This window comes from Natrix helvetica, assembly GCF_964273705.1.
Source record: "Natrix helvetica genome assembly, chromosome: 7".
NCBI lineage: Eukaryota > Metazoa > Chordata > Lepidosauria > Squamata > Natricidae > Natrix > Natrix helvetica.
The window spans coordinates 30,328,526-30,344,425 of NC_138558.1; the positions used below are offsets into that span (position 1 = coordinate 30,328,526).

A 15,900-nucleotide genomic window follows, 5' to 3' on the forward strand; every position below is an offset into this window, starting at 1 on the left:
AGTAACATTTCAGTTTTTCAAATAAGACCAACAGCTGATGAATGCATTAAGCATTGGATTTAAGTATTCTGAGAGTATGCCACTGATTTTGGCAGTTTTGAAAATAATCAGATATCCTTTCAGCAGTCACAGAAATATTTTCTGTTGCTACAGTAACATTGTAAACTTAAACATAACAGAACTAGAAATGTGCAGTGTAATGTCAGATGGTTAATTATGTCAATGTAGTGGGTAGAATCCTCACATCTCTTTAGGTGCCAAGACTTAACCTGATGATTATCTCATAAAGTTATTACGCTTTTTCATCTAGTTCCAAAACTATCCTTTGCCTTGATAACGTTTGTAGCAATGGTATCTAATAGCCTCATATATAAAGGCAAAACTTAGTAGATAGGTTCTATTTGTAGAAATAGAATTGGAAATAAATTATAATACTATGCAAATCAACCTGTTGAAACAAGAGTTTGGAAACTTTTCCTTCTGTTTTTTATTTTAATTCATGTAATTCAAATGTGCCCAATTAAATGGTTAATTGATACATAAATCAGCAACTCCTTCTGACCCCAGATACTATGCTACAATATTACACAATGGCATAAAATCCCCCTGTGGGGTGGCAAAATCTTACAGCAAATTCATACCCAAATTTTATAACATCTCAGAGCAAGAGTATGAACATTCCATATGAATTTGATATTTTCATGATGATTATATTAGAGATCAATATTATGTATCAACATCCTCATTACTGTTCCATAACATGCTAAGTCAAAAATGGATTACATTGTGGTTTACAGTTAACATAAGCAGTTAGGTGTTATGGTTTGTTTTGCTTATACTACAGTCTAGATTAGTATTACACACTACTTAATTCAGTCCATTCGTGATGTATTGGGCACAATATGAGTGAAAATCACAATTTGTCCAGAGCTAAAAGAAAAGGCATATCATGGTTTTCTTTTGCCTTTGTATGTGAGACAAAAAAGTTAAAATTTCAAGTTTTGCTTTGTAATAAACTAGAGAGAGAGAGACACTTCAAATTTGCTTTTATTGGAATATCTTCAAAGAACTTTATTTTTAAGTTATCCAGGAAGTACATAGAATACCGTTCTGGGTTAAGCTTGACACTGTAAGCATTGTTGTAGAAACTAGTGTTTGGTGAGATTTCATTACATTAAAATATAAAAATTAATTCTTAATTTGGGTGAAGTGAATCTTCTGTTATATTAGATAAGGGGCAACTTACAGGATTTTGTTCTAGATTTTCAATACACCAACAAAGAGGAGAAGGAAAATTTCCTCTGATATAAATCTTTGTGATTTTATCACCTTTGTCCATGGAAAAAGATGCAGCAATTTCTATATTCCCCCTTAGCTACAGATGCTAAATTTAACTTGCTTAAGTTACTCTAAAATATTTTTTTATATCTACCTACACATAAAGAGATTGGATTTTTGGGTTGTATTGTGTTGGGTCAAGTTAATTTCTGTATGATTACTGCAGTGACAAAACAGTTGAACAAAAACTAAAAAATACCTTTGTCTGAAGTGAAAGTGAAGTCTTAGATTTTTCAGCATGAAACCAGTCATCAAGAGTGCTTTTGGAATCTCTCAATACTAGGCATGGAATATATCACTGTCTTAACCCTGATCTTAAGTCAGATTTGGGGGGTACCTAATAATGTTGTTTTATTGTTTCTTAGTGTGTTACAAATACTAAAGTGAAAAAAGGCACTTTTGTACTGTTACATAGATCAAGAGCTGACAAATTAACTGTGAATTATAAGATTAGGTAAAGAACAGTAGCATCCTCTGCTGGTTGTCCAAAGTATGATTGGGCCCTGTCCTGTACCGTTTAGTATTGGGTTGTGGGGTGTGGTGTTTTTTTTTTGGACCATTTGATTTCCATGTCAAAAAAAAAAGGGGGGGGGAGGTCCACAGCCTTTAGTCAGATTTAAAAGATTATAATATGTATAAAGTTGTGGCTTCAAAGTTCTGTATCCAAAGGTAAAGGTAAAAAATATTCAGTTTTTCATAAAGTTGAAAAACTGTAAAATGGAAATAAATTCATGATAAATTCCTTCTTTTCTTTTCACTAAGCCTCAGAAGAAGAAAGTGGGAAACCTTTCCAATGTCCAATCTGTGGCTTGGTTATAAAAAGGAAGAGCTACTGGAAACGGCACATGGTGATCCATACAGGCTTAAAAAGTCATCAGTGTCCTTTGTGTCCATTTCGTTGTGCACGAAAAGACAATTTGAAGTCACATATGAAGGTAAGGCTGGTAAAGTCTAGCATTTAAGAAATCTAAAATTGTTGTTGGGGATTTTAAAGAAACTCTAAATGAAAAGCAGTATATTTTTTATAATGTGATTGTTATAAATTCATTTTATCCACCAGAAGAATTGAGAGATACTGGGTTATTCACTTGGTTGGATTTGTTCAAGCAGAGGGTAGATAGGTGCTTCTCAAGATTGTTCTAATGTGAATTTTTACACTGAGCAAAGAACTTGACTTGGTATCTAAATTGCCTTTCCAACTCTATGATTTTATAATCTAACTACTACTATCTTTGAAAAAATATTTGTTAATTTTGAGCAATCATCAAATAAAATGGATATGTATGTGTGTACACGGGCAATCCTAGGAAATACTTGGTTTTGGATATAACTTGGGAATCAATGAGCTTTATAGCCAGGTGTTTAATAATTTGATGATTTTTATTCAGTGACTCTTGGACAAATGTTCATGTAGCCAAATATTCATCATTAAATTCTTATATATAGAAGGACAACTTTGAGCTCTGTATGCTGACCTTCTCTTTTAAAATCATTGAGATCCTCAAATAAGATGTACAGTACATTATAAATAAAGAAAAATCAGGGCAGGAAGGGAGTTGATAAATCAGTAAGTGGTAATTAGCCTGATGCTCTATATATGTAACTTAGATGATAACTCCCATAATCTCTTATCAATGGCTTTGTCAATTGAATCTTATGAGAATTGTAATATACAGAATGTCAGTTTACTGAATATACATATCTTCTACTGACTCTCTTTCTACCTTCTTGCAGCCCTTATAAGGTTCTATCTATATAATTCATTTGCAGATCTCTATGATCTTAACAAGGGATTTGTATTTATTTGAGAGATATGCTATTATCCCTGTTGTTATTATTACTGAATTAGGTTCACCAACATCAGGACCGGGGAGAGACATTTCAGTGCCAGCTGTGTCCATTTACTTCCTCTCGCCATTTCAGTCTGAAACTCCACATGCGTTGCCACCAACATTTTCTGAGGACAGAAGCCAAAGTGAAGGAAGAGATTCCAGAAATGGATGTCAAGGTCTCACCACTACTGAGTGACAACTCCAGAATGGGTCAGGAGGTAGATGGACGAACAGATCATGTAGGGACTACTGCTGTCTCTAGATCTCCTGATGCACTTGGGCAGATGGGAACTACCATCCCACCTCTGCTAGTCAAAGAAGAACCCAAAGATGACAGCAGTGCCCCCAGCCCCTCTTTAGCCCTCAATGTTATTGACAGAATTGCCAACAGTACAAAGCTAAAAGATTCCATTGACTTTGTGACCAATACAGCATCAGCACTTTTCAGTCAGGATATATCAGTCAAGATGGCTTCAGATTTTCTTATGAAGCTTTCAGGTAAAGATAAACCAAACTTTTTTCTCTTTGGGTTTGGGCCATTTTCTTATGCTTTTTTTTAATACCATGAAAATAATAGCCTCTTCAAGATATTAAAATATATTTCCAGGCATCTTAAATCCAACCTGTGGTCTGGGGGCCTCATGCAGCTTAGACAGCTAGTAATGTGGTCCCACAAACTTTTAACATTATTATTTGATTTTATAATATAAAATTATATTATGTATTTTATATGAAGCCCAAAAAGGTTACTCTTCATTCAATGTGATTCAGGTAAGTCAAAATGTTGGATACTCATACCTTAAATGTTGTTTTCTCTCAAAATAATGCATTTAAATGCATAATGAAACTATGCATTATGCATACATAATTATTTTCAGGATTGCCTTTGGATGCCACCAGTGTCCCACAGCACTAGGAGAGAGTTTCTTAGGAGTATAGGTCATTGTTTGCCAAATCAGTCTCTATGACTGATCCTATCAATTAACATAACTATTTTGGTAGTTAAGTTAGTTGTGCACTGTGGTAGACACTTTGTGCCCAAAAGGTTCTCTACACTGTGGGTTGTATTTAAAAGCATTTTTTTTAAAAAAGAAATTTGTAGCAAAATTATTCCTCTGAAGTCAAGGCACCATGATATCTTGGCTTTTGAAAAGGGGGATAACTTAGAACAGCATAAAACAAAAGTTCTACCAATAGGAAACTACTTTACCCTGCAGTTCCAAAGGAAATTCTGCAACATTTTTGTTGCGCTGGCTCCTCTGCATTGAAAGTTGAACTAATTCACTTCTGAAACTAGTTGAGTAAGCTTTAATTGACTTTTATCTACTCCTAATTTTTTACATGTAAAAGGGATATCACAATGGGAGCATAGACTTGTCCAGTTTGAAGCCACTCTAAAAGAAATCTATTTCCTAATCTCCCAATTAATCTGGTTGCAGATATTACTGAGGTTATGATGTACAGTAGTACAATTTCAACTGGGTTCAGACAATGTCTAATCATGCTGGCTACTTAGATTCAGGCTGCTCTGTAATACTGCTTTGGAAACGAAACAGTGGATAGATTTTGCATCTGAGCACTTTTTAAAACAAATAGTTTTATTCTTGATTGCTATAACAACACAGCAGCACTTATACTAATAATCTTAGGTGAATCCTGAAGCTACAGCCAGAAAGATCACTGACACATATCAGGGTATCGCCGATGGCATACAGCATATCTGTTATTAGAACACTGTTAGGTGCATACATTGTTTCTTGACATATTCAAAACTTTTACTTGATATTTATGTTACTTTTTTAAAAAAGCTATAATGTTCTCTGTGCCCCCACGGTCAGAGTTTTTCTTACTATTCCCTCACTCAACATTTACTAAAGAAAGAAAAAATAAAAATCTGGCAGCTACTTTACTGTGATTTAAGGCCGAAGAATTTTCAGAAGCTGCTATAGAGAAAAGATGTTTGGCAAGTGTGATCTGTAGCTCTTCAGCCTTTTGGAGACTGACAGTGCCCTTTTCAGTGGACATTAATTGATCACCTATGTGTGTTGTATCTCAGTAAATGCGAGTGCTAAATGAACAAGGATCAGCAGAATGTATGCCATCCTTTCCTTGGTAATTCCTCACTGATATTTTATATCTATTAATTCACTTTTAAATGCAGTTTTATGTCCTGAGGATGAGAAAAGTTTCTCAGGGAGCTGCAGTATGGGATATCTTCCCCTTTCTTCCCTAATTCCAGAATAAAGTGATGGTTATAAGAAGTATTTTCATGACTCTTCTTACCACCACCAGGGAAGAAAAATTGCAATGCTTACCAGCAGTGAACGAAAAAAATGGACATTCCGGGGTAGGCTTAAGGAAATGTTTGATCCGCAGTATCTAAGCCAATGGTTCTCAACCTTCCCAATGCCGCGACCCTTTAATACAGTTCCTCATGTTGTGGTGATCCCTAACCATAAAATTGGTGTCTTGGTTCCTAAGACCATCGAAAATATGTGTTTTCTGATGGTCTTAAGCGATCCCTGTGAAAGGGTCGCTCGATCCCCAAAGGGGTCCCGACCCACAGGTTGAGAACCACTGATCTAAGCTCTTCTACTTCTATGGGCTACTGCTAAACATAAGTAACTGCCTATCGTGGACCTTACCCCATTCCTAAGAGGTCCGTAAAGGGGGTGTGCATAAGCGCACCAGCAGGCCTACCGTCCTGTCCTACTGTCCCCATTTATTTGTACTCACTTTCTTTGTTCATGTCTATGTTTATACTTATATTTGTTATCTTGTACATGTTTGACAAACCAAATAAATAAACTGTAGTCTTCAGCTCCTTCACCGTGAACAGCCTTCTCCCATTTGCTTGGCTGAAGGAGCAAATGTTTTCTTCCTTGTCTTGTTAAGATTGTTCTGTTCTATATTTATAATCTGATCATTTAAAATGCTTGGGTGGTTTAAAGCACGTCAAAAATACAATGAAAACAGAAAATCTATAATAGAAACAACTAGCAAAATGAAACTGCTTAAACTGATTTACAGGATGTAAGAACTTGCAAAACTATTTGCCTGACATTTGAAAAATGACATCTGAGTAGGTGCTTTGCTAACCTTTGTAGTGAAAGCATTCCTCAGCATTCTGGGAAGGCCCTTTCCCCAGTAACTGCCAAGTACACAAAGTAGTGGTGATCACATAGGAATTTGGTTGAGTCTTTCAATATGTTCTTAATCCTTTTACTCCGGGGTGGAATAAATATAGGATGGAAAGAAAAACCAAGAATAAAAGAAACCGAATGAATGCAGTTCTGAGAAACATGAAAATGATGGAATTAATGAAATATTCTTTTCTAGCTTTTTCGAGGTACAATCTTATAAAATACCTGCAAAGAGTAAATTCCATAGTGAAATATACTTAGAGAAAAACTATTATAAATATATATTAGAGACAGCTAGAAATATGCTGATAGTTTTCCTCTGTTAAAACATACTGGTTTGAAAGAAAGAGAAATGATTTCTCTTAAGATGTTGATCTTTTTTAAAGCCAGGATTATACCTATAATCACTTTTTACCTTCTTTTTACCCAATATTTTAGATTATGTTGTGTGAAGTTCATGTCATAAATTAAATATATATGATATTAGGTTGTGCCTTATATGAATGAAATAAAGACGAACGCTTGAAATTGACGCAAACCTAAGTTTTGTAGGGCGAGAGAAAAAGAGGGACCAAAACCTGAATATATCTTCTCTTTTGATGCCTGTTTTTTTTAAAATTCAGAAATTGATAAGCAGTTCTGTAGTGTTTAGCAAACAAATGTTAAGGACCCAGATGAGATCTTTCATGCAAAAAGGACCAAAGCATTTATTTTATAGTGTCTTTAACAAAAAGGTCCTCAAACTTGAACTTGTGTGCACTGTTACCTAGCAACATGTTATAAAGTTACTGAAGGAGCGAGATACATCTCTTAGATGAAAATCTAAACTAGGTAGATGTGTCAATGCCACACAAGGGAGAGATGTTATGTTAAGGAAAAAATTAAAACCATTGATCAGAACAATGTGCATCTAAAATAACTTATGGAATTATGCATTGAACCAACATGGCAGTACTTAAACAGATCCGTTCCATAAAACAAATGTTTTATTTAGTGGACTTGAGAGATTTACTAGCAATGTTTTAAAGGAAACATTTCCATTTATTATAAAATGAACAAACAAAAATATGAATTAGGAGAAAGACTCTGAGGATAGCTCTCTGTCAGCTTTTTGCGGGAAAGTACTTGCTTTGGCCCAGATCAATGCACTGCAGGCTGCTCTGCAAATGAGCAAAAGGGCAAGGGCAATGAAAGAAATGAAAAAGAAAAAAAAATGCCAGGGCCAAGTCAGATTGGGACAGTCTGTTTAGACTGCCCTGAAGGCATTGCTTGAGGAATCCACAGATGGGTCATTGATAGTTCTTGTCCCAAAGGACATGTATATGTTCTGTCAGTTTTGTGAGTAATTGGGGACTCTGAAGGCAATTTCAGGCACAGCCATCCTGTAAGGTTCATAATTTTATAAAACACCAGATGTTGAAATACTTCTTTTTTCTTCTATAAATGTCTATTAAATCTATATTCAAGTATTGGAAGCTGAAAATCATCAATCTGTTATTTCCGTGCTATAGGTATGGTAATAAGAGTAACTTGATTGAGCTTGAGTGCTGATATTGAAGATTCTTGTGAGCTGGACACCTCTCTTTTAATTTATGAAATAAAGATGTGTTGAATGAGATAGTCATAAATGCCTTTTAAAGTATTTCAGTTACAACATCTAAGATATATTTATTGCTATCAATCAGCACAAAGTGTTACTTTTGTTCTGCTGGACAAAAGAGTAGAAAGGCTTTTTATTATTTTTGTAAGAATGTCAGGAATGGATGATAAGAAAAATTGGCAAATTATTTCAGTGTGCTATCTTTGTGTAGGAATAACCTGTATGGAGCTCCATTTTATTTTATTTATATGGATTTATAGTGGTTAGTGTTGGGGATCTTCAGTCACAAAAGTTCAAAGCACTCGGACAAAAAATGTATACGTATATGTATATATACACACAGACATACATATTCATTCCTTTTTTATGAACCTGTAACCCCTGTTCAGGGTCATAAATTCTAAATTGGATGAATTTCATGGTAATGAACCTTTATGAGGTTCTAGAGCAGCTTTTTTCTAACCCCTGAATATGTTAGAAAATTGCCTTAGATTCAGATCATTGTTTGGAAAGGAAGGACTATACAGGGAGTCTTTGACTTATAACCATTTGTTTAGCAACTGTTCAAAGTTTCCACAGAACTGAAAAAGTGACATGATAAATCCTCATACTTATGATCATCGCAGCATTTCCCTTCATAATCCAAGTTCAGGTATTTGGTAACCAGCATTTATTTATGATAGTTTTAGCATGTGGGGAGGGTCACATGATCACTGTTTATGACCTTACCCAGTCGACTTCTGACAAGCAAATTCAATGAGGGAAATCTAGATTTGCTTAACGTCCGCATGATTCATTTATCCACTGGGCTACTTCGTTTAACAACGGCAGCAAAAACAGTTGTGAAATTGGCTGCAATTTATATAAAAACTGTCGTGCTTAGCAATGGAAGTTTCAACTGGTTAGAAGTAGAAGCAGTAGAGTCAAGGAAATGACAATAGAACCAACAAATAGAGAATCTTCTGCAGTATGTTTCATAACATTGGATCATAAACTAATCAACTAGTTTTAAAATTAAAAACAAATGCTGTTAGAAGCATTTAAAACATTTAAACTGTTAAAGCCATGTGATTAGTTTACTCGAGTTAAACAAAGAACGGAATACTAGGAAAAACACGTTTTTTTAAATTTAATGAAGATATATTTTTGAAAAAAGAAAAAAATATTGGAGAAATATATCACATTTCGGGATCTCTTGACTTGATTTCATGGCATACGATTTTCCCAGTGGTTGCCCATGTTTAGCTTTCTCTTGTGAACTGATTTTGTATTCATGCATTTCCTTTCACTGTTCCCCCCTTTTTCTAATAGCTGCAAATCAAAAAGAACCCTTGACACCTACATTTAAAGTGAAAGAAGAACCGAAAGATGAGGACAGTGCAAGCTCCACATTGTCTAAAACCAGTTATGGTTTTAGTCATGAACCTGAAATATCTGCCCCAAGTATTCCTAAGGAGAATCCCAAACCACAAGAAGCGCCAGCAAATGTACTGCAACAGGATATGTCAGTCAAAGCAGCATCTGAACTTCTCATGAAATTATCAGGTAATTAGTTATTTGAACATGAATCTAGCTTCTTGCATTTTTGTTTTGTTTGTTTGAAATTGCCTACCATTCCCTTATTATTTTGTTTTATGGGTACCAAGTTCTCATTACTGGAATGCACAAAGTTATACATTTTATTACCGTATTTTTCTGAGTATAAAAACACACTTTTTCCCTCCTAAAAGAGGCTGAAAATTTGGGTGTGTCTTATACTCCAAATGTAGCCCTCTCCCATCCCTACCCTTCAGCCTCCATGCATCCTTTCCTGTCTGTAGAGATTGCCACTGACAATGGCTTGGGTTTTTTGGGCTCTGCGTGTTGCGTTTTCAGCCTCCAAATGCTTGACGTGCGGTGCCCAAAATGGCTATCCGGAACTGCTGCTGCCTTCTCTTACCCTTTGCCTGGTTTAGTCACTGGAGCTCAATCCGAAGATCAGCTGTGCTTTTGAAGCTGTTTTTCAGCCCAAGCATGAGCTAAGCAATCTTCATTGCTTTGCCTGCTTTTCTAATTGCTGCTCCCTCCGACAATCAGGTGTGCCTTAGAAGCACAGGCCCCTCCATCCCCAACCTCAAAACCAGCGAGCAAACTAATGTGCTGAAGCTAACCAGGCTAAGGACTAGCCAGATGAATACCCGGTACGCAGACTTTCCCCCCCTATTTTCCTCCCCAAAAACTAAGGTGCGTCTTATTCTCCGGTGTTTCTTATACTCCTAAAAATATGCTAAATTATTGGAAAACCTGTTCATTTCTTAATTGGTGCATTTGTGCATTAACTAATATTGATACAATTTTAAAATGCTATTAAACAGCCCTCCCAGTCAAGTGACACCTGGATATACTGGGATTATAACCACCATGTTTTGTCATAGAAGGTTGAAGAGAGAAACTCTTGGATTCAGTCTGTACTGTTATCTGTATTGTTGTCATAAGGAAAAAAATTGGGGGAGTCTCATCATATTAGTGTTAATACTTCGACTGTCCAAGAGCATCTGGAGCCACAAACTAGCTGATCACATTTTGAGGCAGTGTATTATTTAATCCTGCCTGTGATGGTGGTGTGGAGTTTCCTGCCTGAGCAGGGGGTTGGACTAGAAGACCTCCAAGGTCCCTTCCAACTCTGCTATTCTATTCTATTCCATGGTAGTTTATGTTCGGTATGTTGTATAAGTTTGGTTTATTTTTGAAAGGCATGGGTACATTAACTATGTAGTCATGTAAAAGGAGTAACATCACCCTTATCCCTGCTATCCAGAAATCCCCCCTCCTTTTGAATCCTCTTAACCCAGCAGTTACTTTGGCACTGATACTGCAATGCTCACATAATTTTAATTTTCAGAGCTATTATGTAATTGGCTGAAAATCTCTTAATTTGTATGAAAGGCTGTGTACAAAATCTTTGCAAGTACAACAGAATTAAATAAGGTTGTTCCTACAGATACCAGTGTACTCCTAACAATTCCTGGATGCCACAGACTGTTTACTCTTGATTTTTTATAAAAGGTTTTAAATAAAAAAAATTACATGATCATACATAATTTGTGTCATGACCTGCATCATGTATCTGGAAAAATGGATGATTGGGGAGGGTTGTACCATATACTTAAATGCTCTGTTATTCTATGTCAGTGTTGGCTAACCTTTTTGTTGTTGGGTGCCAAAAATGTGAGGTCGTGCACGCAATAGCGGACGTGTGTGCCAGCACCCCACACGCGCATGTACGCACAACCCCACCACCATGCTCCCCCCACACATTCCTGAAGCCTGGAGAGGGTGAAAACGGCCTCCCCCCGCCCTGTGGAGGTCCTCCAAAAGCCGGAAATGGATCGTTTCCAAACTTCCGGTAGGCCTGTTGGGCCTGCTTTTCATCCTCCCCAGGCCCTGGAGGCTTTCCTGAAGCCTGGGGAGGGCAAAAATGGCCTCCCTCGACCCTCCAAAAGGTTCGCCATCATGGTTCTATATTTTACTTGGGTGGTTTGGCCTCATTTTATATCTTTATCAGTACAGTTAAAAAGAAATGGGGGGGACTCACTGGGTATTTTTTCAGAGAGTGTCATTGTCGATGCTTAGGAATGACAGACTTTATTCTTTATTGAACACTTTATTCAGATTTCAAAATGTTCACAACCTTACATTCTAGAACATCCTGTTTCTTCTGTACCAGTTTTTTGGATTTCATCTCTTTCTATCTCTTCTATCTCTTTCAGCATAATATGTTGAATTATAGATTCCCTTCCTAAAAAGTCCTCCAACTGAGCACATGCAATCCTTACTATTTGGTTTTTGTCTCACCATTAACAAATTCTGAAAATATAGGTTTTCCTGCAGGTCTTCTTAAACTATTATCTTGTGTGTATATAGTGCTGTTTTGGATACATAGATGCATAAACATCTTCACACAAAGAAACCATTAATATACTGTCTATGAAGTACTATATGAATCTACATTTTCTGTTGAATACACCACTGGATGCAAGTGTATTTCTTTTAAAAATTAGTTTTGAAATAGGTGGAAAGATCATTAAAAAAGTCTGAACATTGATAACTGGAAATTATAATTGAAGTTATAATCTTCTATGGGAACTACTCCATCCCTGCATGTTTGTTATATAACTACGGTAGGTATACCAGTCATTAGTTAATTCAGTTCAATCCAGAAGCTGGAAATAATAGAAGTAAAATTAAATAAATACTGCTTAATAATAGCTCAGAGTCCACATGCATTTGAATAAAGTTCCCCAATGCTGCCTATAGCATTCTGTTTATTTGTCTGCTCTTTAAATGCACTGTGTATGCTATGTAATTATACTATGATATTTGCAAACAGCTCACTTGGGTAGATAAACTACTTTTGTGCAGATAGTGCTATATGCCTCCTAGGCTTTACAGAAATATTAGGTTGCACCCTATATAAAATATTCAGCATGTAATTATAGGAAATTGAGATTTTGATAACATTTTCTGCACCATACCTAGTGGCATAGAATTTGTTTTTCATTGAGAAAGCACATGTGTTTGTGGGTAATGTTCAGAATACAAATGTTGAAGCATATAGTATGAAGAAGAAAGCACACATTTTGAAGTCATGAATATTAAGGGCTTGTTTTTGGCAAGGAAGTTTTACTAATTCTTGTGCATTTAGTTATAAAGAAATAAAAAGTCTTGATGGCTTCTAGTTTATTTTGATCACCCACAACTTAAGAAGAACTGGTTGAGGGTCCCGAATGATTGTTCAACAGAAATTTAATTCTAGGGACAATATTAAGTTCTGTATTCACATGACTACATATTCTTTTTCTTTCTAAAATGCACTGGTTATAAAGGGAAATAGGGGACAAAGCTGGTTCTTAGAGTATAATATTGAAGAAGTTGATTGAAGAGAATTGGTTACTATATATACCTGGCTCAGGAAACAGTCCCCAATCCTTCCCCACCAATACCCTTTATACAGAATTGGCCAGAGCATGAGTCAGCTGTGATCCACAGATCCTTGTGCCAAAAACATAGCCATCATCTTGGTTATGTGGGAGAGGTGGTAATCAGCTGGGGGGAGAGGCAGTAATCAGAGTAAGCAGCCATCAGACCTTTTAAAAGAAATGAGCCAGCCAGGCATAGGATGCCTAGCCATGATTGATCCCACTGTGCAAAAAGAAGGAGCAGCATCACAGCATGTTTCTGTGTCCTATGGAAACCAAGAAAGTCAACAAGCATGAAAAATGCACATGCTGCTGCTGCTTATACATTTGGTCTTTACATCTTTATTCAACTACTCCTGCAAGGATTTAAGCAATTGCTAAGCAATTGGCTATCTGCTTGTTTGCCATCCTCTTAAGTTGTAAGAAGTAGAGGTAATATAAGCAATGATGTTAGTTTTTAGGATGTAGCTTCTTTTCAGGGTGTCTGTGAGCCAAATCATCAAGTGTTCCTCTAATGCGTAGGTGTCAAACTCACAGCGTTATGTTGCCATCATGTGACTTTTCGTGATATTTTTCTCATTTGCAGAGCTGGGGTGGGTGTGGCCTGCGCTTGACACATCTAGCCCACAGGCCACCAGTTTGACACCCCTGCTCTAGTGCAAGTAGAGCCAAATACAGCCAAGTAGGTGTCTCTGAGCCTGTCACTCCCTCTCGATCCTATGAAGAAGACAATAGTAGACCATTTCAGAAAATGTTTCAGAAAAAAATTGCACAGACTTGACCATGTTAGTAGCCAATAGTCAAGACTGATATGAAGATCCATCTGTTCCATCTCTCCATCCACCTACCCCACCTACAAAGGAAGTACCAAAAGTTAGACTCAAGGCCCACAGGTTAGATGTGACCCACAGGATGCTTATATCTAGCCATGGAGCTGCCCTGACAACAGCAAAGGACCGGCCCATGGTGCCTCTGCTAGCAAAAACAGCTTGTAAAGGCCGTGCGCAGCCCTCCCAAGTTCCATTTTCATTGGCAAAGGGTTACAGGAGGCCGTTGCAGCTGAAAATGGAACTCAGGAGTCCTTTTTCACTGGCAGAGCTCTCAGGCCACCAGACCACAGGCATCTCCTGCACGAGTGACATCAAGCTGGTCACACCCAGTTTGAAACCCCTGCTGTAGAACATGCTGTACTAATGATTTGTGGTACTTTCTTTATGAATAACTTGGAAAGAGCATATTCTGCTTTAAAAGAGTATATAGTATTAAACTTGCAAGACAAATTGTTGGGAATTTTTAAAGATAATTTGTCTGAGCCAATCTTCTGGATTTCATTTGATTATTTAAATGCTTTTAAAATCTCAGCAGCTGTAAATCCAGATGTTTTCTGTTTTCCAGGAAGTATTTCCTTTCTCATTTCTTTTCATCTTTTTCCAATTGAACTACTATCATGAACTTCAATAGTTGGATTTGCTATTTCTAGGTTTATTGGTCAGTAGCATCCCAGATTCTAATAGTCTCACAAGGAAGGTAAGGTTAATGTCACATTTTCAAACATTTTTGATTGTGTGGTTTTTTAAATATTTACTTATTGAATTATTTGTGATTATACTATTATGCTTGGAGTTCATGATCAGACAAAGAGGACAAACACAGCATTCATTCTTTAATAAATTTCCCATATTTGTGATTATTTCTTGAAAGATTATAATTCTTACTATAGGGGGAAAAATCTAATACAGCAGCTGTATGCAAATGCAAATACAGTCAAAGTTAAGGTTAAGGTTCAACAAATATGAAAAAGGATATAAAAATAATGGAAATGCAAGGTAGGAAGATCAAACATTTCTTATGCAATTTTTTCATAGTTTTTTTTAAATAGTATTTTGCAGACAGTAACACAACTGTGAAACTACAAAGAACCACAATTCTTAGTTTGTAAAGTTAGTTGACTTCTGTCCAAATACAATGAACTTAGTACAGGTAGTTCTTTACTCACAATAGTTCATTTAGTGACACTTCGAAGTTACAACATTACTGAAAAAAGTGACTTATGACTATGTTTCACACTTGCAACTGTTGCAGCAAATATTTATTGAAAATAGTCCTAGTTTACTTGAATTTCCCCTAATGTAATTATGAACATGGAATGGAAAGAAGCATCAACTAATAATCTAGAGATTAATTAATGAACCTGACAAAACTTTTTCATGCAAAAGAAACTAATATTCCAAGAGTATCTGGCACAGTGAAAGGAGGGAGAAAAATTTTTACAGGGTCATTAATATTGCAGCTACTTTGGCTGGATTACACTCTGAGTTAAGGCCGGTTCATTTCATATCTCTTATATTAAGTTCCTTTGTGTTCAGTTTTCTCATCCTAAGTAAGAAATTTAAAATTAATATTGTCAATTTCTATATCTAAAAGGTATTTGAAATTGATTAATGACTTAAGCAATGTTTATATACAATGTTTAAACATGACCTGTTGATTGGAGTTAGTTCAATTCATTCAAAGATGACTATTTAATGCTGTTTAAGCTTAGATACAATTGACTGACGTCATCTTTGGAAACAGACCATATAGATTCCATAATAAACAATTCTGTTTTGAGTAAGTATTAATAGTAGTGAATCTGCAGCTTGATCTCAATATGTAAATAAAGCAACCGGTGCTCCACTTCTGGAAATGATCAAAATGGAGAAGGTTGCCATCACAACTTTAAGTTAAGAACTTTGTTCTCTTATTCATATGAATCAGATATATGGGTAACTCCTAATTTTCCAAAATAGCATAGTGCCTTAAATCCTGTGTTCAATCTTATGTTCATTTATTTGGGAATAAATCCACTGTAACAGAGAGATTTGCTTCTGACTAGATCAGGGGTGTCCAAACTTGGGAACTTTAAGATTTGTGGACTTCAACTCCCAGAATTCTGGGAGTTAAAGTCCACAAGTCTTAAAGTTCCCAGGTTTGGACACCCCTGGACTAGATAAATATAGAATTAAGCTGCCATTTCTTGAAAAAAGTTA

The 15,900-nt window shown here is 36.1% G+C and overlaps 1 protein-coding gene across 5 annotated transcripts in view; it reads left to right on the forward strand.

Annotated features, from left to right (window-relative positions):
• The window catches only part of ZNF827 (zinc finger protein 827), a 136,254-nt gene that overhangs the window by 65,510 nt on the left and 54,844 nt on the right, over nt 1-15,900 (forward strand). For all 5 annotated transcript variants that reach the window (XM_081959338.1, XM_081959339.1, XM_081959340.1 and 2 more), the window contains exons 3-5: nt 2,101-2,273; nt 3,188-3,668; nt 9,225-9,458. In XM_081959338.1, coding sequence (XP_081815464.1) covers nt 2,101-2,273; nt 3,188-3,668; nt 9,225-9,458 — 888 coding nt within the window. The remainder of the gene's footprint in view (nt 1-2,100; nt 2,274-3,187; nt 3,669-9,224; nt 9,459-15,900) is intronic.